The sequence below is a fragment of the Salmo salar genome, chromosome ssa19 (genome assembly GCF_905237065.1).
Source record: "Salmo salar chromosome ssa19, Ssal_v3.1, whole genome shotgun sequence".
In the NCBI taxonomy this organism is placed as follows: domain Eukaryota; kingdom Metazoa; phylum Chordata; class Actinopteri; order Salmoniformes; family Salmonidae; genus Salmo; species Salmo salar.
This window is the reverse complement of record NC_059460.1, coordinates 11,083,677-11,111,352: the sequence shown is the minus strand read 5'-3', so window position 1 is coordinate 11,111,352 and position 27,676 is coordinate 11,083,677. Positions and strand designations below refer to the sequence as shown.

Sequence of the window (27,676 nt, the reverse complement as noted above, 5' to 3'; positions counted from 1 at the left end):
CAGATTCAGAGGGTGTGGCAGCGGAACTGTACAGGCAAGAGAGGGCATCTGGCTTCACATTTTTGGAACCTGGGCGGTAGGAGATGGGGAAATTGAACCTGGTGAATAACAGGGCCCAACGGGCTTGCCTCGAGTTAAGGCGCTTGACAGTGCAGAGGTATTCTAAATTCTTATGGTGAGTCCATATCAAAAATGGATGTTCTGCCCCTTCCTGCCAGTGCCTCCACTCCTCCAGAGCCATCTTAACCGCCAGGAGTTCCCGGTTCCCAACATCATAGTTCATTTCCAAAGAGTTGAGATGATGGGACATGAAGGCACAGGTATGAAGCTTTTGGTCCTGGACGGAACGCTGGGAAAGGATGGCCCCCACTCCCACATTGAAAGCGTCAACCTCAACCACAAACTGACGGGTCGGGTCCGGATGGATGAGGACAGTAGTGAATCGCTGTTTCAGATCCATAAAAGCCCTGTCCACTGCTGGGGACCATGTGAACGGTACCTTGGGAGAGGTGAGTACAGAGAGGGGAGCCGCCAGGGTGCTGTAGCCTCGAATGAAACGGCGGTAGAAATGAGCAAACCCCAGAAACTGTTGTAGCTGCACCCTGGACGTGGGTTGGGGACAATCCACCACCGCTCTCAACTTTTCTGGATCCATTTGGACATTCCCTTCAGTGATGACATATCCCAGAAAGGAGATAGTGGAGTGGAGGAACTCACACTTCTCTGCTTTTACAAACAACTGATTCTCCAGGAGGCACTGAAGGACTTGTCGAACATGGAGAACGTGTTCTTGGGCAGAACAAGAGAAAACCAGGATGTTGTCGAGGTAGACAAATACAAAACGATTCAACATGTCCCGGAGCACATCGTTGACCAGGGCTTGGAAGACAGTGGGAGTGTACGGCATGATAAGTACTCATAGTGTCCACTGGCAGTGTTGAAGGCCGTCTTCCACTCGTCTCCTTTGCGTATCCGAACAAGGTGGTAGACATTCCGAAGGTCCAGTTTGGAAAATATGGTAGCCTCCTGGAGAGGTGCAAAAGCCGAGGATAGGAGTGGTAGAGGGTAACGATTCTTGATTGTGATGTCATTGAGGCCCCGGTAATCAATATATGGATGCAGGGTCTTGTCCTACTTCCCCACAAAGAAGAACCCTGCACTGGCAGGGGAGGCAGAAGGGTGAATACTCCCAGTAGCCAGAGAGTCCTCAATGTGCTCCTCCATGGCCTTGGTCTCAGGGCCAGACAGGGAATATAGCCAGCCTCGAGGCGGTGTGGTGCCCGGAGGAGGTCAATAGCACAATCGTAAGAACGGTGTGGAGGAAGGGAGGTAGCATGAGCCTTGCTGAAAACCTCCAGGAGGTCATGGTACTCTGCGGGAACTGCAGAGAAATCCGAGGCTGGACTTAACCCTGGAGGTGGACGTTCCGGGGGAGGCTGCGTTGCCTTCAGGCAATGTGAATGACAGAACGGGCTCCAACCCAGGAATGAACCAATGGTCCAGTCAATATCGAGGTTGTGCTTCTGGAGCCAAGAAAATCCCAAAACAACAGGGATGTGGGGAGACTCACTGAGGAGAATCTGTATTGACTCATTGTGATTTCCAGATACCCGCAGATTAATGGGAACTGTTCTGTGCGTGACTCTTCCAATGGAGCGGCCGTCCAGTGCCCTGGCGTTCTTGGAAAGGAGAGGAGTTGAGTGGAGATACCTATTTCCGATAACAGGATAGCGTCCATAAAACTCTCATCTGTCCCAGAGTCAATGAGCACCCGTAGAGTCTTAGACTGGTCTCCCCACAGCAGGATCACAAAAAAAAAGGAGTTTGGGTAATGGGAATTAGTGAATTCCCAGTCTGGCTCACCAGTGTACCTACTAATCGTGCCTACTAATGAGTTAGGTCTCTTTACTGGGCAGGTGGCTATTTAATTCCGCGCAGCACCACAATACAGACAACTGTTGGAGCTTAGCCTACGTGAACATTCCCTAGGCGATAATCTAGCTCTGCCCAGTTGCATAGGTTCCAGTGTATCCGACAGACCCGTCGCCCATGATTCCAGGGAACTCGGGTGGCTTCGGATCTTCTCAGAAATGCAGCCTTTGGGGACTTCCGGGTTCCTTCGGAGGTGAACAAGCAGCAGCAGATGAACGAGTATTGCCGAGACCCGACCTCCTCTCATTCCTGAGTTCCCGTAGACGCCCATCAATCCTAATGGTAAAGGAGATGAGGGAATCGAGGTCCAAAGGAAACTCCCGGGCTGCTAGCTCATCTTTTATCTCCTCTGATAGTCCGTGAAGGTATTGAACACGGCCTCCGGATTCCAGGCACTCTCGGTGGCCAATGTGCGAAAATCTATTGCGTAGTCTGCCACACTATGGGAGTTCTGATTTAATTTCAGTAGTTTTCGGGCCGCCTCTCTCCCAGGCACCGGAGAATCGAACACCTTCCTCACCTCTGCCATAAAATCCTACAGATAATAGCAAACACCAGATTGTTTCTCCCAAACAGCTGTAGCCCAGGAGAGTGCCCTTCCAGACATTAGCATAATAAGATACGCTATCTTCGACCGATTCGAAAGGAACAAAGATGGCTGTAGCTCAAAAATAAGGGAGCACTGGGAAAGAAACGCCCGGCAGGTTCCAGGATCCCCAGTATATCGCTCCGGAGGAAGAGGTATGCGGGGTTCTCGGGGAAACGGGGTAGGCTGAACAAACCCACCGCTGGTAGGTGGGTTACTGAGTGACTGGGAGGTCTCAGATGTGGCATGCTGCCTGTGAGATAATTCACAGACCTGCTCCATTAACCTGTTGGGGCTACAGGTTAGCAATGAACCCCGAGCCGGGATTGCTAACAAGGCTGGAAATTCAAAACATCAAAAATCTAATAATTTCAATTTCTCAAACAATCAACTATTTTACACAATTTAAATGATAAACATCTCCTTAATCTAACCACATTGTTCGATTTTCAAAGAGGCTTTACGGCAAAAGCATAAAGTTAGATTATGTTAGGACAGTACATAGCCACAAAAGTACAAACATCCATTTTCAATTCAAGGTCAGGCGTCACCAAAAGCAGAAACCAGCTTGAATTATGCACTAACTTTTGTCAATCTCCATCAGATGACACTCCTAGGACATTATGTTATACAATACATGCATTTTTTGTTCCATCAAGTTCATATTTATATCCAAAAACAGCATTTTACAGTAGCGTGAAATTCAGATTTTTTTCTTCTCTGAAATGCTTCCGGTGAACATAACAAAATTACTATTCGAAAACATTGGTAAATTATAATATTGTCATTCAAAGAATAATATATTATCATCTCGTAATTGCTACCGAATGGCCAGATCTCAAAATAACTTTACTGGGAAATCACATTTTGCAATAAACGGGGTGCTATGCTAAGAACAACAGGCTATGCTATACAGTTAGCATCATCTAAAATCGATAATAACATTGTAAATATCCCCTTACCTTTGATTATCTCCATCAGAAGACAGGCATCCCAGGTCCGGAAGGCATCCCAGGTCCGGAACAAATGTGGTTTCTTTTGACAAAGTTCATAATTTATGTCCAAATAACACCAAGTACTTAGCGTTCATTATGCTCCCACAAAACGTGGTGGGGGGCTGGTAAAATCACGCCGAAAAGCTAAAAAAACCTAGTAAATAATCTATTTATGTTTGTTCAAACATGTCAAATGTTGTTTAGCATTAATCTTTTGGTCCATTTTTAACGTTAAACATCAGTAATATTTTCACACAACCTATCCTATGTCTAGATAAAAAATGATGACAAACTCACGTTTCTCAGATTTATGCGCAGGCGCAAAAAAATGAAGTGATGACATGTCAACTTCCTTGGATTCTAATTTGCTCTCTGTTTATCATAGACGCTTCAAACAACTTTATAAAGATCGTTGACATCTAGTGGAAGCTGTAGGTGTTGCGAAATGAATCCTTTCTCACTATGGTATCTATAAAACAATGACACTAAATAGTACAGTCACAAAATTCACATTTTTTTTTATCTATTTTTCACAGGTTTTTGCCTGCAATATGAGTTTTGTTATACTTACAGACACCATTCAAACTGTTTTAGAAAATTCAGAGTGTTTTCTATCCGAATGTGTTAATAATATGCATATCCTAGCTTCTGAGTTGGTGTAGGAGGCAGTTAAAAATGGGCACATATTTTTTTCAAAATGTCTCAATACTGCCCCCGAGCCCCAACAGGGGCCTTGAACCCCTGGTTGTGGCGTTCCGCCAGAGATTGGAACCATTCCATAAGGTTCTGAAGTAGCTCGTCGTGTTTTTTAATGGTGGCTTTTTAATGGTGTCCAAGTCTGCTGGGTCAGTCATGGCCAGTTCGTACTATAACGACACAGGGCGAGACCCAGATGCAGACACAGGAGGCAGATGGTTAGAGCCTCTGATATTAATTAAACAACAAGGGGCAGGTCGAGGACAGGCAAAAGTTCATTAACCAGGTCAGAGTTCCAAAGGGTACAAGGAAGCAGGCAGGCTCAAGGTAAGGGCAGGCTGAATGGTCAGGCAGGTGGGTTCAGAGTCAGGGCAGGCAAAAGGTCAAAACCAGGAGGACTAGAAAAACAGAGGCAAGGAAAAAGCAGGAGCATGGAAAAACACACTGGTTGACAAGACAAGACGAACTGGCAACAGACAAACAGAGAACACAGAAATAAATACCATGGGAAAATGGGGAAATCGGGTGACACCTGGAGGTGGGTGGAGACAATCACAAAGACAGGTGAAACCGATCAGGGCGTGACATATTCTGCTTTGTCCATCAGCTCCACTACCCTTTACCCCCTCCTCTCGTTTTAATTTACCCTCTCCTCTCCTCTCTTTAAAAGATGCAATTATTTTCATTGCGGTGAAATTTGCATCCTTGGCGTTCTTGGCATCTCTTATATTCTTTCTGTGTTAGGTTTCATTATGAAGGAAGTCTCCCCTGCCGGTGCCTCTCAGCTCATATTAAGTGCATTAAAGATTGATCAAGTTAATTTATGATGGGAATATTGTTTATGAAACCGCAATACGGGGACTACAGATGAAAATGTACTATCTAGTTAAATCTGGTGCAATGGCATGTTGTACATGGTCCCTAACAAAGAAACAAAGAAATAATACATTCCTAGAAAGAATGCACTACCAGAATACTCACAGGGTTTGTTGATTTTACTTGTCTACATTGTTGTTGAAAAAATAAAGTAGTCTACTGTGGGAAATGACCTACAAACTACACTCTCGTGTCTTGTGTGTCTTGATGAAGCTTAGTGCTGAGAGCTATGCCGTGCATGATTTTTTTTATACAAGAAGAGACGAGGTAGAATTACCATTTGATGTTTAATCAATGCTCAGACTTAATCCTTTATGTACAAAGAAAATATATTTATGAGCATGTCAAAACAGCCAAGGTCATCCTTCGATGTATGAAGGAAAAATAAACCAGACCTCTAGAAATTTTTTCCGGCATTATTGATTGAAATCCCTCTAATTTTCCCTCAAACTAACCCTCATCACTTAAAATGAAACCTGGAGCCTCTTGGCAGTGTTGTGTTGTTTGGAGTTTCAGAGAGTGGTGGCAGTTGATGTGCTGCTAGCCAGCTAACTGCCTTCTGTCTGTCCTGTGGTACTGCAGATATAGAGTTCACCAGGAGATCGATACTGGCTGAGGCCTGCTATCATAATCTCACTGTCCTCTGTTACCTCAGCAAAACGCTCTTCTTCCCTCCCTCCTTCTCTCCCCCTCTCTCTTCCTACTTCCTGACTGTAATGAACAATAAAGTCAAGGTTTTAGAAAAGCATATGGGAGAGAAGAAGTGAAGTCCTCTGCTCGGAGAAGAAGGGATAACATTGGAGATGAAGAGAGAGAGAGCGAGAAAGCGAGAGCGAGAGAACTCTTTTGCAATTTCTGTGTGTCTTTGATTGCATTCCCCATGGATTATCTCTTCAATTGGGGCTATGAACAGGAAGGGTACAGACGACTCAGGCAAGAGATAGTACTTTGTCTGATGAACTGTTTTTGTGTTGTAAACACTCTCAGAATACAAAGCAAAACAATGATTTGAAGTGAAAAGTTTCTGAGAAGTTTCTGATTGCCATCAGATGGAGTGTTTTTACAACACAAACACACACTCAGAATCTGGTTTATATAGAATCTGGCGGCAGGTAAAGTAGGCCTACTCTGCAATGACTAACTTGTCTAGTGTGAACAGCCCCTATGTCAATACCCCAGCCCTTACCCCCTTCTACCCCCTTCTTACCCCCTAGCCTTACCCCCTACTCCCTCACTGTCCTACACTCACCCCTTGCCAACCCCAGTCAGCAGAGTCAGCCTTGGCACCACTGTACCATACTTCCATGAGCCTTTGCACCCTGTACACCCTGTACAGTAGCTGCTGTGGGTTGGACCGAGCACTTCCTTGATGAATCACCTGCTCTCTGTCTGCATTGTGTTCACATCCCATTGTCTTGCCCACGGTGATGGATGATCACCTGGGTTCTAGACCTCAGTTTTCCTTCCTTCCTGTCCTGTTTCTCTCTCTCTCTCTCTCTCTCTCTCTTTCTCTTTCTCTCTCCCTCTGTTCTATCGTTAATAGAATGGCCTTCAGAGAGACATGATGTTTTAAATCCTTCATTAGTAGGCTATTTCCTCTGACACAGAAAATCTAAACTGGAACACAGAGACAGTCTAGTTTTTCAGACAGTGTTGTGGATCGAAGCATTAGGCAGTTATTGCTGGACGAGTTCTATAGTAGCAGTAGCATTGTTCACATTCAATGTGGAGTGCAGTATGTGAAATAAATAGCAGATATGCCATGAAACATTTTTTTTTGCTATAATGAAGACATTTAATGCAAGATGCAAAATAAGTTCCCAGTGTGTTGTATTTCAGCAGCTTCTCTCTTCCCATCACGCTTTCTGTCTGAGAGACAATTACCCCTGCTTAGCAAGCGCTAACGGAACACCTCTGTTAGCTCCAATAGCTCAGCTTCTTTAAATTGGCCAAGTCGGAATAACTCCTCCATTTAAATGCATGGAATAATACAGAGGACTGAGTCAGTGGAATGGGGCCACAGAATAGAGATACACAGCACACTCAATAATAACTTGGACTGGTCCGTTAAAGGGGCTGAGAGGGGTGATGGGGTTCGGAAACTAATGGTTTGACTGTGGATGATGGTCAATGTTGACACTGATAGTGACTAATTGACTGTCTGCCCTGTGTATACTGAACACCGTCATATTTGATGTCATACATTATGGTGAGACTACAGTCTCTGAGGATGTTTTTCAGTCAATTACATACCTGATTAAGATTTTAAATACCCTACCTACATGTTGACTGACAGCTCTGCTCTGATGACTGTAACTATCTGGGACTGTAGTGAAATAGACACATATTTTAATATGACTTCAGGGCCAATTTCTTGTCAGAACCTTTCATCGGCTTACATCAGCCAGACATCAGTCAGAATTCTAAATGTCGCAACAAAAAAACGGTCAAAAGACATTTCGAACAGATACAGATGTCTCTGCTCTCTGTCTCTCCTCATAATGTCCTAGTCTTATGAAGGACTCCCAAGACAGTATCTACTCTAGACATAAAGTGTGGCTCTCTTTATGCAAAATAGATGCTATCATGTCTGGTTGTCTGGGGAGAAGAACACTGTTTTGGATTCTCTGTCTGTCTCTCTCTCTCTCTCTCTCTCTCTCTCTCTCTCTCTCTCTCTCTCTCTCTCTCTCTCTCTCTCTCTCTCTCTCTCTCTCTGTCCTTCTCTGTTTTTCTCTGTCTTTCCATTTCTCTTCCTTGCTCTCCCTTTTCTCTCTCTGCCTAAGTCCCTGTCCTATGTTATGTCCCCCCAACCACTCTCTCTCTTTCTCTCTCTCTCTCTCTCTCTCTCTCACCCCCAATCTCTTTTTCTGCCACCCTTCTGTTTCTCTCTCCCTCTGTCTGTCCTCTGACCACGCTCTCTCTGTCTCTCCCTAACACCCACCTTAGAGTAACAATGGGCCTCTTAGTAGTGAAGACACACATGGTCTCTGCACAAAGGCTCATCTCTTGGTTATCAAACAGTACTGAGGACAGTGTAGTGAAGAGAGAGGGTGGGTAGAGAGAACATGCATATCTCCAGATTCAAATCACTTTAAGTCCCAAACACTGAATGCCTGCATGTGATTATGCCCTACAGCTGCTTTCAGACCAGTAGATACTTCTGAAAAGCAGCTTTTCTTTCTAACTAAAAAGGGCTGTGTATCAGAGACCTAAAGTTGAGAGCTGATAATTAGAATAAATGTCAGCACACTAGAGATTATATTTCACTTTAAGAGAGCTATTTCGTCTGCAGAGCACAAAGAGGCTAAATAATAGCGTTGTAATGGGTGTTTAATGTTTTAAGATTTTGGTTCTAGACTTTGCATCGATGCACGGCTAGGTATTCTGGCCCATTTGATGTCTTGGCACTGTGGTACTGGGGTGTGAGAGGTGGTAAATGATGCCAATATATTACTGGTTTTAGGAAAGATGGATAATATTCACTTCATATTTTATTATAGTAGCCATTTTTGAAAGTGGAATAAGTATGAGTATTGAATCTCTTCTGAATTGTTCTATTTATATTTGATTATTATAATACATTTGAATGAGTAATGATTTGTTTTATTGAATCCGTTAGTGCCCACAAAGCTCTTTCGTAATATTATTGATTATTCTACCTCATCATTACTATCTAATACCATTTCACAGACAGACTAGAGAATGTTTGTGTTTGAGTTAGACCAAACCTTTTGGTATTTCCCCTGTAATTTCTGAGAGCACGTACTGCACACGCATAGCCTACTCATAGGGACAGCCAGTGCTGTGCAAGCTGGGTTGGCATGCTGAGCTGCTTGTGCTTATGTGTGGTTTGTGTCAGAGGAGCACTGTCCCTAAAATAGCTAGCTTTGGCCTGGAATGTCATCTGGCATCCTGACAGATACAGCTGAGTGGTGGCCACGCACACACACACACACACACACACACACACACACACACACACACACACACACACACACACACACACACACACACACACACACACACACACACAATCCACCACCTTCTGCCTCCCTCCACTTTATGCTGGGCCTCTATCCTATTTTCGTTCTCCTTCTCATCCCCCCTTCTCCCGCCTCCTGTTCCCACGTGAACCTGCCAGGTGTGTGGGTAATAATAATAATAATTATTATTTGGGGGTGCTTATATTTTGTCCTGTTACACACAAGTGTGTTTTTTTGCATATCCCAACTCCCCCTGAGACACCCCAGGGAGTGAAATTAGCACAGGGGCACAGCAACAGATTTTTACACCTTGCCGGCCCCGGTATTCAAACCAGAAACCTTTCAGTTAATGGCCCAATGGCCCAACCTCTAGGCTACCTGTGCGTGTATGCGTGCGTGCGTGCGTGCGTGTGTGTGTGTGCACACGTGCGTGTGTGTGTGTGCGTGTGTGTGCGTGCAATATCTCTACTTCCTGTTACTACTTTTAGGCCATTGCGACGGTGGAGTTAAGGCTTCCTCATAAAAACCACTGAGGAGAATTTCAGTGCACTGTTCCTGTCTGAGGAGGAAATGAAAGAAAGTTTCTGCTGAGGGGTTTCAACTTATCCTCTCTTTCTGCACGATATACAGCTGATATACAACTTTCAATCCTGAATCAGATGGAAACATTATAATAATGTGTTTGGTATAGTTTAACAGGTTCTTAATGTAAAAGGTGGTTTCAACTCATTAGGCTACCTTCCCCTCGTTTCGTCCTTATACAAAGTTGAAATATAGAGTATATTTAAGATGAAAATATGATTTATTTTCTATCCTAAAAAATTGTATCCATACAGTATAACGTTCCCTCAAGTAGTTTACCATATTGTAAAAATAGAAACTGCTCTTCATGATTTACCTGGCTAAATGAATGAATGGGGAAAGTGGTCAAGAGTTACAGTGAAACACAATTATAATGGGACTTATAGCTAGCAAGTGGTTCATAAACTTCCGGAGTGGTACATTAAGTTACACCGGTACAGTAATTATTACAGAAACTTTCCATTCACTCCCTAATCTCTGGAGTGGCGGTAATGGCTGTTCTCCTCCTCCCTCCGTCCATCGTTTCACTGGCTTGACGCCAGCAGTCATTTCATTCCATTACTACAGAACCTTTATCAATGAAAACCCCCTGGAGTACCAGAAGTGAAATTACAGTTGAGGAATCAGAGTGTATTGAATTCTCATCCTTAGAGGATAGGCCTAGGTTTTATCTCCTAATTCCTCTCTGCTAGTAAAAACGTGAAAAGCATCTCAACATTTCCTCCCATGTAAATCACATTGACATTCAGTTCTGTGATTGCTCTCTCATGTCTAAGTATCCCTCATTTTCTCCCCTGGTGTAAATCACATTGTCATCCGTCTCTGTGCTCGCTCCCTCGTGTCTGGAGTGAGCCCTGGTGGGTGGGCGCGTTAATTGAATTCAGTGTTCGTATTTAACGTGCACTGGTACACCGATAGGATGCGGTCTGTTGTGTAGGATGTATTCATTCAGCCTCTGTGTGGGTCGATGAACCACAGCCATATAAAGAATGGGAAAGGGAGAGAGGTTGGTTGTAGTGGCCAATACTATACCACTGGAGGAAATAGTCTTCACCGTATTTAAAACAATGTGATGTGGTATACCTGCCTACAGAAAACGGCTATTGTAGAATGTTGTCACTGTTCATTATTAAACTGTTGTCTACTGCTCAAGTGTCAGTTTATTGAGTGTTTCTAAAAGCTGTTTTATTGTTGGTTTACAATGTTGTTAATGAACCATTCATATTTTTTTGCCCAATGTTTAATGTTCTCTTCGTTTAATGCCTATGTGTTTCCATTGTGTCATGCGGTTTCAGTGTCTGTTTCTAATGCAGTTTAACACCAGTATCTTGTGTTTCTAATGCAGTTTAACACCAGTTTCTTGTGTTTCTAATGCAGTTTAACACCAGTATCTTGTGTTTCTAATGCAGTTTAACACCAGTATCTTGTGTTTCTAATGCAGTTTAACACCAGTATCTTGTGTTTCTAATGCAGTTTAACACCAGTATCTTGTGTTTCTAATGCAGTTTAACACCAGTATCTTGTGTTTCTAATGCAGTTTAACACCAGTATCTTGTGTTTCTAATGCAGTTTAACACCAGTATCTTGTGTTTCTAATGTTATTTTTGTGTTGACAGGAGGCGGAGTGGCACTGTGATGAGTTCACTAAAGGAGCCTGCTTCAGTCGGGGGAAGTCAGAGGTGAGGCCGTTAGCAGACTCATCCCAACATGAAACAAACCCACTCATAACTCAGACTTAACTTAGACTTCACTCAAACTGTAGAAACCCCTCATGGACAATAATGTGTGATTTATGTCTGAAGTAGGATTTAGTGGGTTTAGTACACACCTTTTCATTTAAACTGACTATACACAGACACTGTTTTCCTTTCTTGTGTGTGTGTGTGTGTGTGTGTGTGTGTGTGTGTGTGTGTGTGTGTGTGTGTGTGTGTGTGTGTGTGTGTGTGTGTGTGTGTGTGTGTGTGTGTGTGTGTGTGTGTGTGTGTGTGTGTGAGTGAGTGAGTGAGAACAGTGTATTTAAATATCACTTCACAATAATATAAAATACAGATTTTTTTTTACCACATTGTGGACCGCTCAAATTGAGTTGAGACACTAAACACAATCATGGTCAAACACGGTACATTACATCATCTATGCACATGTATGCATACTTATTGTATTTTATTAAAAACAGTGGATGAAAGGACAATTAGGCACTTAAAAAGAAATGTCTCCGTTGGATGATTTTATTTTATTTAACCTTTATTAAACTGTTTGAGGATAAGATGGCAGGTTTTGGCTCAGACATTTACACGGCTCAGACATTCACACTGCTCAGACATTCACACTGCTCAGATATTCACACGGCTCAGACATTCACACTGCTCAGACATTCACACTGCTCAGACATTCACACTGCTCAGATATTCACACTGCTCAGACATTCACACTGCTCAGACATTCACACGGCTCAGACATTCACACTGCTCAGACATTCACACTGCTCAGACGTTCACACGGCTCAGACGTTCACACTGCTCAGACATTCACACGGCTCAGACATTCACACTGCTCAGACATTCACACTGCTCAGACATTCACACTGCTCAGACATTCACACTGCTCAGACATTCACACGGCTCAGACGTTCACACTGCTCAGACATTCACACTGCTCAGACATTCACACTGCTCAGACATTCACACGGCTCAGACGTTCACACTGCTCAGACATTCACACTGCTCAGACATTCAAACGGCTCAGACATTCACACTGCTCAGACATTCACACGGCTCAGACGTTCACACTGCTCAGACATTCACACGGCTCAGACATTCACACTGCTCAGACATTCACACTGCTCAGACATTCACACGGCTCAGACATTCACACGGCTCAGACATTTTTCTTAATAACATTTCCCATAGTTTAATATTTTCATAAAATGTTCATTTTGGCTGGGCAGCTGACCAAAAAGATAATCTCTAATGTTGTTGTACAACCCACAGTAAGGATCATCTCTAATGTTGTTGTACAACCCACAGTAAGGATCATCTCTAATGTTGTTGTACAACCCACAGTAAGGATCATCTCTAATGTTGTTGTACAACCCACAGTAAGGATCATCTCTAATGTTGTTGTACAACCCACAGTAAGGATCATCTCTAATGTTTTTGTACCACCCACAGTAAGGATCATCTCTAATGTTGTTGTACAACCCACAGTAAGGATCATCTCTAATGTTGTTGTACAACACACAGTAAGGATCATCTCTAATGTTGTTGTACAACCCACAGTAAGGATCATCTCTAATGTTGTTGTACAACCCACAGTAAGGATCATCTCTAATGTTGTTGTACAACCCACAGTAAGGATCATCTCTAATGTTGTTGTACAACCCACAGTAAGGAACATCTCTAATGTTGTTGTACCACCCACAGTAAGGATCATCTCTAATGTTGTTGTACAACCCACAGTAAGGATAATCTCTAATGTTGTTGTACAACCCACAGTAAGGATCATCTCTAATATTGTCGTACCACCCACAGTAAGGATCATCTCTAATGTTGTTGTACAACCCACAGTAAAGATCATCTCTAATGTTGTTGTACAACCCACAGTAAGGATCATCTCTAATGTTGTTGTACAACCCACAGTAAGGATCATCTCTAATGTTGTTGTACCACCCACAGTAAGGATCATCTCTAACGTTGTTGTACCACCCACAGTAAGGATCATCTCTAATGTTGTTGTACCACCCACAGTAAGGATCATCTCTAATGTTGTTGTACAACACACAGTAAGGAACATCTCTAATGTTGTTGTACAACCCACAGTAAGGATCATCTCTAATGTTGTTGTACAACCCACAGTAAGGATCATCTCTAATGTTGTTGTACCACCCACAGTAAGGATCATCTCTAATGTTGTTGTACAACACACAGTAAGGATCATCTCTAATGTTGTTGTACAACACACAGTAAGGATCATCTCTAATGTTGTTGTACAACCCACAGTAAGGATCATCTCTAATGTTGTTGTACCACCCACAGTAAGGATCATCTCTAATGTTGTTGTACAACCCACAGTAAAGCAAGGAAGGCATGAACTTCTGTTTCAATGTAATGATCTTTACAAGAAATACATACACATATATAGAATAACTATCTTCAAAGTAATGACTCGGGACGTCGGGTTTGAAATGAAAGCTTCTTTTAGTAATACTACTTGTTCACGTTACATTTAACAACTTTAGATTCTACAAAACAATAAAAGAAAGTTGCTAGCGAAAGTCAGGATAATCACTTGTCACTTGTACGTAACTGGTGTGTTCTCTCTCTACTTCCTGTCGCAAGGCATTCTGGAACTTGCAGTCAAAAGCGTAATCCAATACTAACCAATACAACAAAAATATGTATGTAGTTCTCTCAATCTCCAACACACGAATTCTAATACAATTACATATGTAAATAACTGTAAAGAAAATATCATTAGATACAGCTCAATGAATTAACTGTAAACATTAACTCTGTAACCCATTAAAGTTACAACAGTGTATCGACCAGTCTTAATAGCGAGAGGGCCCACTCCAAATCAACATTTTGCAAAATAACTTTGATATTGCTTGGATAAACAGTACATACATTGTGTTCTGTCCCAAAATAGCATTTAAAAAGGTAGTAGGTGCACAGTTTGTTACTTTCAGGTGTGGGTAACACTTTCTGTGAAGCCCATATGCACACTGCATTATACAGCATTAGACATGCACTCGCAATGCTGTATAAGCATAGTTATAGACACACATAAAGACTCATAAAGACTCATAATATACCAATAGTCATAATGCATTATAAGTATCATCATAATCACTTAGAATATACTGCAACATACTGCTTCATCATGGCTGATCACTTCTTCCTAAAGGATCATACAGTATTATAATGACTATGAGTGCGATGCAATTCTAATGTTTTTATCAATGAGCAGCACATGATTATTGTTGCATCATAATCTTTGTTATGGTGTGTTATAGCATACTTATAAGCCACTATAAAGTAATCTTTGTTATGGTGTGTTATAGCATACCTATAAGCCACTATAAAGTAATCTTTGTTATGGTGTGTTATAGCATACCTATAAGCCACTATAAAGGAATCTTTGTTATGGTGTGTTATAGCATACCTATAAACCACTATAAAGGAATCTTTGTTATGGTGTGTTATAGCATACCTATAAACCACTATAAAGGAATCTTTGTTATGGTGTGTTATAGCATACCTATAAACCACTATAAAGGAATCTTTGTTATGGTGTGTTATAGCATACCTATAAGCCACTATAAAGTAATCTTTGTTATGGTGTGTTATAGCATACCTATAAACCACTATAAAGTAATCTTTGTTATGGTGTGTTATAGCATACCTATAAACCACTATAAAGGAATCTTTGTTATGGTGTGTTATAGCATACCTATAAGCCACTATAAAGGAATCTTTGTTATGGTGTGTTATAGCATACCTATAAGCCACTATAAAGGAATCTTTGTTATGGTGTGTTATAGCATACCTATAAGCCACTATAAAGGAATCTTTGTTATGGTGTGTTATAGCATACCTATAAGCCACTATAAAGGAATCTTTGTTATGGTGTGTTATAGCATACCTATAAGCCACTATAAAGGAATCTTTGATTGCTTCAGGTAAAGTGATGGAATTACTTTTTATTTTGTCTTTTTATTTTTTGGGGTTATTTATGTTATTCAAATTTGCAGGAATTCCAAATTGTAAATTGTAAGATTTGAAGGGAATTTCTGTAGCGTTTTTAATAAAAAAGAGGAGGGAAAGAATGAAGAGCTTTGTGTTACAGTATCTCATCATGAAACATTCAGAAAGTTTCACTTTACTGAAAGCAGACAACGACCACTTTATAATTGTATAGGAGCCGTTTATGGTTTATCATATCTGTCTGCCTTTGGCATTTCATCACTTTACCTGAAGCAATCAACGATTCCTTTATAGTGGCTTATAGGTATGCTATAACACACCATGACAAAGATTCCTTTATAGTGATTATGATGATACTTATAATGCATTATGACTATTGGTATATAGAATTATGAGTCTTTATGTGCGTCTATAACTATACTTATACTGCATTAGGAGTGCATGTCTAATGCTGTGTAATGCAGTGTGCATGTGGACTTCATAGAAAGTATTACCCAGGTTTGTTAATCACTTGGTACCACTTTAGTTCATTGCTCTCTAAAAGTGATGATTCAAAAGCATTACGGTAATTTCTAGGATACACTATCTCTGTGTCAGTGAGCGCTGTGTGTGTGTGTGTGTGTGTGTGTGTGTGTGTGTGTGTGTGTGTGTGTGTGTGTGTGTGTGTGTGTGTGTGTGTGTGTGTGTGTGTGTGTAAACACGCGCATGCACACACACACACACACCTGTGATGAATTCACTAAAGGAGCCTGCTTCAGTCGGGGGAAGTCAGAGGTGAGGCCGTTAGCAGACTCATCCCAACATGAAACAAACCCACTCATAACTCAGACTTAACTTAGACTTCACTCAAACTGTAGAAACCCCTCACGGACAATAATGTGTGATTTATGTCTGAAGTAGGATTTAGTGGGTTTAGTACACACCTTTTCATTTAAACTGACTATACACAGACACTGTTTTCCTTTCTTCTGTTTGTGTGTGTGTGTGTGTGTGTGTGTGTGTGTGTGTGTGTGTGTGTGTGTGTGTGTGTGTGTGTCTGTCTGTCTGTCTGTCTGTCTGTCTGTCTGTCTGTCTGTCTGTCTGTCTGTCTGTCTGTCTGTCTGTCTGTCTGTCTGTCTGTCTGTCTGTCTGTCTGTCTGTCTGTCTGTCTGTCTGTCTGTCTGTCTGTCTGTGTGTGTGTGTGTGTGGTTTTCCTGCATACCCTCCTCCAAATAACATGCTTTATAACTGAATGTGACCGTGTGCTGAACTGCAGGGGCCTTGTGGGTATTTCCGTTTTTTAGTTGGAGTCTGAGAGATTTGCCTGTGTGTTTATCCCTCTGTGAAAGGTGGTTAGAGGCCTATAACACACACACACACACACACACACACACACACACACACACACACACACACACACACACACACACACACACACACACACACACACACACAACACATTATAAGTGTGCAGGGACTGGCCAGTGTATGATTGTCATTCTGAATTACAGACTAAGCTTAGTCCTAGCTTAGCCCTTAGTCCTAAGGAATTGTTTTTCTTGTTGTTGATTCTGAAGAGACACTCCAGTAATGTACAGAACACTAAGAATAGCATTAAAGACATCATTTTCTGCATATTTCTTTCTTTCTCTTTCTTTCTCTTTATCGCTCTCTCTGTCTTTCACTCTCTCACGCTCAATTCTCTCTCTCTCTCTCTCTCACTCTCTCGCCCTCTCACTCTCGCCCTCTCACTCTCGCTCTCTCACTCTCTCGCCCTCTCACTCTCGCTCTCTCACTCTCTCGCCCTCTCACTCTCTCGCCCTCTCACTCTGTCGCCCTCTCACTCTCGCTCTTCATCTCTCCCTTTTACTTGGCAGAGTTGGGGGTTTTATTACTTAGTCCGCCGCACAGCAATATACCGTAACTTAAGTTATTTCACAGATACGGTGTCTCCGCCTTGAGTGAATTTACAAGTGATTGTGCTCTTTAAAGCCGGTGTCTGCCTCTCTGAACCGCCTTTGATTTATTTCCACCAGGAGAAGAAAAGGGACTTAAATTGACTTGACGGGAGTCGATCGGCAGCTCTGTCTGGTTTGTCATTCGAGAGCCGTGCATAACAGTCTCCGTGTTACTATAAGGAGCCTGAACGTTTGTCAGGAAGTTTTCAACACTGTGACACAAGACAATCAGCTTCTTATTTGCTGGGGGAACAACCTCCGTGCTGAGTTGAGTTTTACACACAGGCAGCCACACTATAAAAGGCAGACACACGCACACACAGCGAGACACACAAACACACAGCGAGAGAGACACACACATATACAATGTGCTTAGTACAGGAAAATGAATGGTTTTACGAGTTAACCTCCATCTTGATAGGGGGAAATAAAATATACCAGACTTCTACCCCTCCCACAGACACACATATACTGCTCCCACTAACCCTTCAGCGGTCCCTTGTAACACTCTTAAATCAGGCACCACTGATAGAGAGAGAGGTGGAGGAGAGAGCGAGCGTGAAAGCAAGAGAAAGGAGAAAGGGAGATAGAAGAGCGAGAAAGAGAGGAAAAAAGAGAGTCAGAGAGGGGCTCCGGGCATCTCTAGTACACCAGACAGTTTGATTTACTGGCCCTAAATCTGAACGAGGGCCGTCAGAACCACAAGCCCCAGGTCCCTTCAGACGGACTCAGGGGAACTTACCATACAAGTGGTTTATTTTAAGACTCCAGTCAGACAATGCATAAACACACATCCACCATGTTCTGACAAGACTTCTCACTGCTAGCATGGTGTTAGTGTTGTGTGTTTTTAACAAAGTCCCCTGACAGACTGAGCAGTGTGAATAGTGTTGGGGGAAACAGAGGTCGTGTTGTTACACTGTTTCAATCAATCACATTTTATTCATTTTTTATTTGTATAGCACTTTTCAACCCGGGCTTAAAGCTAACCCCCAAAGGATTAGCCAAGGCAATAGAGGCAAAGAAAAACTCCCAAAACAGATGTAGGATCTTAATTTGATCACCCTGTTGCAGGAGAACTTTCCTGCAGTGCAGGACATTTAAAACATGAGGTTTAAAAAGGCTTCTGAAGTTTGTAATCTCCACTTTGAAATTTTCGACTTGTATCAACCCCTACATTTCCTGTTGCTGGAGGATTATTTTCCTACTGTAGCAAACTGGCTTGAATTAAGATCCTACATCTGTAGGTACTCTAGGGCTGCAGCTTCATTATTCAGAGTTAGTGCAATGTTTGGATGTGACTGGCTAGTATTTACACATATACTTTCTTATCTTGCATATGTGATTATTTGTATTATACGTAATCTTTGTGTTTTTTTTATCTTCTTCTACCTTTTTTGAGCTCTCGTTGAAGAGAAATTCCAATGTATGTACTTACAAATGGCAAATACTTGAAACTTGGTTAAGGTGTTTATTCCTGTGTTTGTGTCATTCTATTAGTGCTAATGTTAGCTGTGCTGTTCTGTCCTCTCCACAGGAGGAGTGTCAGAATTACATCAGAGTGCTGCTGGTGAATGGAGATAGACTGTTCACCTGTGGAACCAATGCTTTCACACCCATCTGCACCAACCGCACTGTAAGAATCTAATCATATCTCTTCTATCCCCTCCTTTTTCTTCTCTCCTCTACTTTACTTTCTTATCTGCAACTATCTTCTCTTTTCCTCTCTTCTACTACTCTATGCTCCTCTACTTCTAGTTCTACTCCACCACCTGAATATAAACCTGCAGTTTAACCGGAGGGAAGTGTGTGGACTGTTGGTTATATTATATGGTGTGTAGGTGGAGGGAAGGACGGTGTTTAGATTTTATTTTTAATTTTGTTAGCTGCAAATGCAAAGGTCACCGTCTCATAACGACTACTCCGTCAGAAATACATATAGTATAAATGCCAAAACATTATTACGATGGTATTTCATCAGCCCTGTTATAGGAGAACACATATTTACTCTGAGTGGGTCTGCTAATATGAAAGATAAGTGCTGCATAGCTATAGAGAGAGGGAGAGAGAGGGGGATCGGGAGAGAGGGAAAGAGAGAAGGATCGAGTGTGACAAAGGGAAGGAGAGAGTGGGGGGGGATCAGGCGAGAGGGAGAAAGAAAGGGATCGAGAGCGACAAAGAGGTAGAGAGAGGGCAGGAGAGGGAGAGAGAAAGGGAGAGAGGTGGAGGGAGAGCGATAGATTGCATGGGAGGGAGAGAGAGATCGCGAGGGAGGGAGAGAGAGATTGCGAGGGAGGGAGCGAGATTGCGAGGGAGGGAGAGAGATTGCGAGGGAGGGAGAGAGATTGCGAGGGAGGGAGAGAGATTGCGAAGGAGGGACAGAGATTGCGAGGGAGGGAGAGAGATTGCGAGGGAGGGAGAGATCGCGAGGGAGGGAGAGATCGCGAGGGAGGGATTGCGAGGGAGGGAGAGAGAGATCGCGAGGAAGGGAGAGATCGCGAGGGAGGGAGAGAGAGAGAAGTATTAGGTGCGACAGAGAAGGAGATTGAGAGGGAGGGAGAGAAGGATCGAGAGCGACAAAGAGGGAGGGAAAGAGAGAGAGAAAGATTCAAGGGAGGGAGAGAGATGGCGAGAGAGAGGAGAAGGAAATAAATTTGCATTTAGTTATCATAATGTGTGTACATAACCACAGATTAATATCCCGTTAATGACCCATTCACTGTCTTTACAGGCATTTACTGAAATTAATTCTGTCCAAATGTCCTCATTCATGACAATATATTAATTAATTTCAAGGCCTTATCAATATTTATAGCCTTGAATGGCAGGATTATTTTTGCCCACTATGGATTTGTCAGAAATTAGAGAATGCAATCCTCTAGTCATGCTATTGATAATGGCAATGATGATATTGCTACTGATAATGATGATGATGAGTATGATGATGGTGATGATGATGTGATGATGATGAGTATGATGATGATGAGTATGATGATGAGTATGATGATGATGAGTGTGATAATGATGAGTAGGAGGATGATGATGATGATGAGAATGAGTATGATGAGGAGGATGAAGATGAGAATGAGTATGATGATGATGAGTATGATGATGATGAGTATGATGATGATAATGATGAGTATGATGATGAGTACGATGAGTATGGTGGTCATGAGGATGGTGATGATGATGGTGATGATGATGATGAGTTTGATAATGATGATGATGATTTTGATAATGATAATGATGATGAGTGAAATGATGATGATTATATAGAGCTTATTATTGCAGACCCAATGTCCTCTTTGCTGCCCTGTTGACAGCTATGAATCATCAGACACCTAACACCTGCTTGGCTGTCTCTTTCTGTGTCTGATCACATTTTTGAGACGGCTGCAAGGAAGTGTAACATGGCAACTGACCAGGAAGGAAGGGAGAGAAAGAGAGATGATCTGAAAGCCAAGTCAACAGCACTGAGTGTGTCTCAAATGATTGCCTATTAGAGGTGTGAAAGTGACCCGTTTCCCCAGCCTGTCCTCCCAACCACAGCTGCTGTGTGTCCTGAAGAGAGAACTCATTCACTCCATTGCTTTAATATGCATGATAGATGCAGCCTCTATCTATACTCTATCCCCATTCCACCCATCTTACAGACCCAGCTCGACCCAAACACTTCCCTCAACACACAGAATGAGCTCCATCAATACCCCCTTTCATCACAGACTTCAGGCCCAGACACAGTGACACTTGTTGGGTCAAGCTGGGTCAGACCGGAGGCCCGGAGCGGAGGTAGTTTGTGTTGACGGAACCAACAGTGGTCCAAATCAACCCACTCTAATAAATCTATACAAAGTGACCCGCTCTTAGGCTGTTTTATTAATGAGCATCACGTACTTTAAGGAAGTGGAAAGGCCATCTCTCATTGATTAACCTGAAACTCAAGCCAGCATTAGAGAGAAGCTTCAGTGTGTCAGTTGGACAAAGCTTGTGTTCTGTATGGTTAGAAATTCCTGTGCTGATGATCTTCTGCACGGCAGGCAGGATGTGCAGTTAAGAACACACCTGGGTCGATGTGAGTAATGTGTAGCGTTGCCTCATAGCTTAATGCGATGGTTAGTGGGTGGGAAAGAAACTATAGCGGCCCTAAAATTGACCATTGCAGAACCCCATTTGGGGACTCAGTAAGTATTTAAAGTTTATTGGAGGGTTTCCATTGAAACAAAGATGCATTTCTACAACAGTATGTGGTTAACCATAAATGGGAAGTACAGAATGATGGTTTATATAAATGTCTAAAAATACCTCACGGTTTAGATTGATAGGAATGGAGGTGGAAGCCTTGCCCTAAGCATCTCTCCTTCACGGTTACTCCGTGAGTTAAAATGTCATATTGGCAAAGAAAACACTGTGTACATTCCAGCTCTTAAACATATCCAAGGCTTTTGCCTCAGTTTATGTTGGGTGGGTTTTTATTGGGAACAAGTGCACTGTCTTAGGGCCAAGTGTAGGTCGTACTGTAGAGTATTTTTAAACACGGAGAGCTGGATTTGGCCTCACTTTCAAAGGCAGACAAACCAAACGTCTGAGCTCTGAGCTTCGCATGGAGCTGCTTGTGAAAACGGAGAGGCTTTCCCTAAGTCACTGATGTGGTTTAATAATGCTTTATCAAGGAAAACAGATGTATGTCCGCTAGTCATCAGAACAACCAAACCAGGAGGAATACAAATTGCATGAACTTCTCCAGGAAGTACAGTGAAGATGGAGGTTTTCTATTAGCATTGGTCCTGTTCCAGATGTTGTGTTCTTGTTCTTAGAGTGTGGTTTTGGATAGGTTAAGCTGATTATAAAAGGCTGTGGGAAGAGTCATATTCTTGCCTAAAAAGATGCTATAGCTAATTACCAGCAATACCCACCCACATAGATATGGCCATAAGAGCTCTACGCTGGGAACTGCGTAGGTAGACTGTAGGTTGCTCTATTTTACCTCGATTGATTCTCCACGGATTGGTTTTGTATCCAAACTTCATAGCTAAAGGTAGGATTTTAGCTATGGTTCTGTAAGATGGTCTTACATGAACAATAAGAGACAGGTTTCTTCCTAGAGGACAAACTGCAGTTTCACAGGCATTATTGTTTATTGTTCCATATCCTTCTTTCTAATCTGAGGTCTGTCCAAATTAAGAGTTTTTTCCCCAAACACTATATCCATCATATATTTTTCACATTTGTGTTTTTTCATCAGAAATTATTGCTTATGGGTACCTTCATGTGTGTGTAAAATATTACTGTTCTCAGATTTGTTTGCGAAACGATATATGTCCATTGTTTCGCTGGAATGGAATGTTCGTATCCTGTTTATTTGACTGTTGTCTCACCTAGCTATCTTAAGATGAATGCACTTACTATAAGTCTCTCTGGATAAGAGCATCTGCTAAATGACTAAAATGTCAAATGTAAATGTTTTACATACAGAGCTCATATTCCTGTATTGCATTTTTTTTATTATATTGATGTCACAAATGTACAGTATAATTTCTAAATGTCTTTATAAAAAATGTAGTTTGTTGTTGCATTTGACTGTTTAATAAGGATCAGACCTTTTTTTCAATTTTCGCCTAAAATGACAAAATCTAACTGCCTGTAGCTCAGGCATTAAAGCAAGGATATGCATATTCTTGATACCATTTGAAAGGAAACACTTTGACGTTTGTGAAAATGTGAAATGAATGTAGGAGAACATAGCACATTAGATCTGGTAAAAGAAAATACAAAGAAAAAAAACAACCACATTTTGGATCAAGACTGCCCAAATGAGCCTAATTGGTTTATTAGGAACTTTTCAAGTTCATAACTGTGCACTCTCCTCAAACAATAGCATGGTATTATTTCACTGTAATAGCTACTGTAAATTGGACAGTGCGGTTAGATTAACAAGAATTTAAGCTTTCTGACAGTATTAGATATGTCTATGTCCTGGGAAATGTTCTTGTTATTTACAGCCTCATGCTAATCGCATTAGCCTACGTTAGCTCAACTGTCCCGTGGGGGACCCACCGATCCTGAAGAAGTTTTAAAACCTACTATAGCAGTACTAGTTATTTCTCTGAGAGTGAGGTGGATATATAGCATTTAGCAAAATAAAATATTTGTCTCTCTGAATTGAAACCACCAAGTGATAGATTTTAAACCAAAAACATGTCTGTCATTGAACAACCCCATGCCATCATAGTGAAAAAACACAATCATTTATTTGATCATTTCTTTTAAAAAAACGAATTCCACAACATTTCTGAAAATTGAGAAAGTTTTAGAATTTAAATGAGCTCATGTTGAGCCAACCAAGTGGTACATGTGTATGTATGTCTGTGTCTGTTGGTATTGACTGTATGTGTGAGGTAGGCAATGATTAGCATTTATGTTAATTTATGTTAGCGATGACAAGCTAGTTATGAGATGAGAAATCGCCATAGTGGTGAAATAAACAATCATATAAAGGTGATTTGTAAAACAGTCTGCACTCACACTGCTTTGCCGTTATCAACTATAAATGCTGCCAATTGGGACTTCTCTGTTTCACTTGAACTTTTACTATCATAATCAATTATTCAAGTCAAACTCCAAATCTCTCCCTTGGTTCTGTGGTAACCAAGCAACGTGCTCAATGTTTAGCCTTGTCTCATTGTTTGCTGAAACTCACAGTAATTGAGACCAATCAATATTTGTATGGGAGTGACAAATTCCAGTCAAGGAGAGGGTTAAAAATCATGTGATGTGTGCTCACACTCCCTCTCTCACCACTCCTGCATGCATTTGTGTGCATTATAAACACATTAATCCTCTCCCCTCTCCCTCCTCCTGCCCTTCATCTCCTCCCCCTCTCCACCCTCTCTCCCCCTCCCCCTCTAGCTGACCAACCTGACAGAGATCCATGACCAGATCAGTGGGATGGCCCGTTGTCCCTACAACCCTCTCCATAACTCCACAGCCCTGATCACCTCCAGCGGAGAGCTCTATGCTGCTACCGCCATGGACTTCTCTGGCAGAGACCCAGCTATCTATCGCAGCCTGGGGGGGCTGCCGCCTCTACGCACTGCACAGTACAACTCCAAATGGCTCAATGGTAGGATGGGGTACCGGGTAGAGGTAAGGGTAGTAGGGGTAGGGAAGCAAGTGGTAGGAGATAGGCAGCTGCTGCCAATAATGCACTGCTTAGTACAAGTCCAAATGGCTCAATGGTAGGCTGGGAAATGGAAGGTGGTAAGGGGGCAGGGGGATAAGCAGTAAAGGTATAGAGAGGAGGAAAAGTAGTTCATATAGAAGGAGAAAAGGGGTGGATGAGGGGGAAAGGGTAGAAGTAAGGTGGTGGTGTTTACAGGAAGTGTCAAAATGTCAGTGATACGGACGTCTGTCACTGCCATGCAGTGTATTGATGACAAAGAACATATCCACACATTTTAGCCTCTTTTACAATATATATATATATATATTTCAAAATATTTTGTTCTTTCCTTTTGAAGGACATAAAAGTGACATTTACATCTGGTACTGAAACAATGAAATCAGTGTGTCGTTCTGAAGAGCTCAGTGGATCGCAGTTCAACAGCACACCCCACCTGGAACAGGGCTGCTGATTGAATACGCTGCTTCAGTCGTTCACTTGCTCTAAAAGAGCAGGTCAATCGCTATCTTGTCAGGATTTTATCTGATTCACATTAAAGCCAGATTGAAAAAATAAATTAAAAGCCACCACATACATAGCGCCGCGACAACCTTTGAGAAAGGTTTAATAACTAATTTTATGGCAAATTGATTTTTTTCTCTCTTTTCTTCTGTGATGCTGTGCAAAGGTGCAGAGTAGAGGAGGGGTTGAAAGAGCAAACAAGGGGAAAAAACTCTTTCATTTAAAAGTCAATTAAATCACTGTCAGAGAGGATAAAGCGTGCGGTTAAGGTCCAATAATGTCATACATAAAAATGAACAGCTCATCAATGAGTGCTCTAGGAAGGTCAGCAGTTTTAGATGGGTTGACAACTATTACACTACACCAGTGTTTTGGCCATACCTCATCCTAACCTTTAGGGTTTCCCTGGATAAATAATTAATTTTGAAACACAAAGTCATTAATAACAATGCCACCATTTATTAAGACTAATCACCTCAACCTCACATTCCTATGGACTCCTAGTCAATCACTCAGAACTCATTGTCATATACAGTGCATTCGGAAAGTATTCAGACCCATTGACTTTTTCCACATTTTGTTACGTTACAGCCTTATTCAAAAATAATTTTCCTCATCAATCTACACACGATGACACACCATGATGACAAAGTGAAAACAGATTTTTTGAATTTTTTGAAAATGTATAAAAAAACAAAAACAGAAATAGCTTATTTACATAAGTATTCAGACCCTTTGCTATAAGACTTGGAATTGAGGTCAGGTGCATCCTGTTTCCATTGATCATCCTTGAGATGTTTCTGCGACTTGGAGTCCACCTGTGGTAAATTCAATTGATTGGACATGATTTGGAAAAGCACACACCTGTCTACATAAGGTCCCACAGTTGACAGTGCATGTCAGAGCAAAAATCAAGCGATGAGGTCGAAGAAATTGTCCGTAGAGCTCTGAGACTGGATTGTGTCGAAGCACAGATCTGGGGAAGGGTACCAAAAATGTCTGCAGCATTGAAGGTCCCCACAAACACAGTGGCCTCCATCATTCTTAAATGGAAGACGTTTGGAACCACCAAGAATCTCCCTAGAGCTGGCAGCCTGGCCAAACTGAGCAATCAGGGGAGAAGGGCCTTGGTCAGGGAAGTGACCAAGAACCTGATGGTCACTCTGACAGAGCTCCAGAGTTCTTCTGTGGAGATGGGAGAACTTCCAGAAGGACAACCATCTCTGCAGCACTCCATCAATCAGGCCTTTATGGTAGAGTGGCCAGACGGAAGCCACTCCTCAGGAAAAGGCACAAAAGATGAACGGAGCCAAGTACAGACATACTTGATGAAAACCTGCTCCAGTGCACTCAGGACCTGAGACTGGGGAGAAGGTAAACCTTTCAACAGGACAACAACCCTAAGCACACAGCCAAGACAACACAGGAGTGGCTTCGGGAAAATTCTCTGAATGTTTTTGAGTGGCCCAGCCAGAGCCCGGACTTGAACCCGATCGAACATCTCTGGAGAGACCTGAAAATAGATGAAAAGCGACACTCCCCATCCAACCTGACAGAGCTTGAGTGGATCTGCAGAGAAGAATGGGAGAAACTCCCCAAATACAGGTGTGCCAAGCTTGTAGCGTCATTATGGGGTAGTGTGTAGATTGATGAGGGAAAAAAACAATAATTAATTTTAGAATAAGGCTGTAACGTAACAAAATGTAGAAAAAGTCAGGTGGTCTGAATAGTTTGTCTCCTCCTTTAACAGAACCTAACTTTGTCTCATCCTTCAAAAGAACCTAACTTTGTCTCATCCTTCAACAGAACCTAACTTCGTCTCATCCTTCAACAGAACCTAACTTTGTCTCCTCCTTCAACAGAACCTAACTTCGTCTCATCCTTCAACAGAACCTAACTTCGTCTCATCCTTCAACAGAACCTAACTTTGTCTCCTCCTTCAACAGAACCTAACTTTGTCTCATCCTTCAACAGAACCTAACTTTGTCTCATCCTTCAACAGAACCTAACTTTGTCTCCTCCTTCAACAGAACCTAACTTTGTCTCACCTTCAACAGAACCTAACTTTGTCTCCTCCTTCAACAGAACCTAACTTTGTCTCATCCTTCAACAGAACCTAACTTTGTCTCCTCCTTCAACAGAACCTAACTTTGTCTCATCCTTCAACAGAACCTAACTTTGTCTCCTCCTTCAACAGAACCTAACTTTGTCTCATCCTTCAACAGAACCTAACTTTGTCTCCTCCTACGACATTGGGAACTTCACCTACTTCTTCTTCCGAGAGAACGCGGTGGAACACGACTGCGGTCGGACCGTGTTCTCGCGCGCCGCCCGGGTCTGTAAGAACGACATTGGGGGCCGCTTCCTATTGGAGGACACCTGGACCACGTTCATGAAGGCGCGGTTGAACTGCTCTCGACCGGGAGAGATACCGTTCAACTATAATGAACTACAGGGGACGTTCTACCTGCCAGAGCTAGAACTGCTCTATGGGATCTTCACTACTAATGTGTAAGTGTGAGACACATACTATGCTATATACACACACACACACACACATAGGGTATATTCTGCCTGTATTATTAAGCAATAATGCCAGAGGGGGTATGGTATATGGCCCATATACTACGGCTAAGGGCTGTTCGTACAGTAAAAATAAATATTTTGTCATACCCGTCTGATATACCACGGCTGTCAGCCAAT

At 42.2% G+C, this 27,676-nt stretch overlaps 1 protein-coding gene across 3 annotated transcripts in view; it reads left to right on the top strand.

The window, feature by feature from the left end:
* The window catches only part of sema5a (sema domain, seven thrombospondin repeats (type 1 and type 1-like), transmembrane domain (TM) and short cytoplasmic domain, (semaphorin) 5A), a 195,700-nt gene that overhangs the window by 74,236 nt on the left and 93,788 nt on the right, over positions 1-27,676 (top strand). For all 3 annotated transcript variants that reach the window (XR_001322457.2, XM_014157212.2, XM_014157211.2), the window contains 4 exons: positions 11,267-11,329; positions 18,830-18,928; positions 24,199-24,412; positions 27,199-27,484. Coding sequence is in view for 2 of the 3 variants with exons in the window: in XM_014157212.2 (XP_014012687.1) it covers positions 11,267-11,329; positions 18,830-18,928; positions 24,199-24,412; positions 27,199-27,484 (662 nt within the window). In the remaining variant the exon portion in view is untranslated. The remainder of the gene's footprint in view (positions 1-11,266; positions 11,330-18,829; positions 18,929-24,198; positions 24,413-27,198; positions 27,485-27,676) is intronic.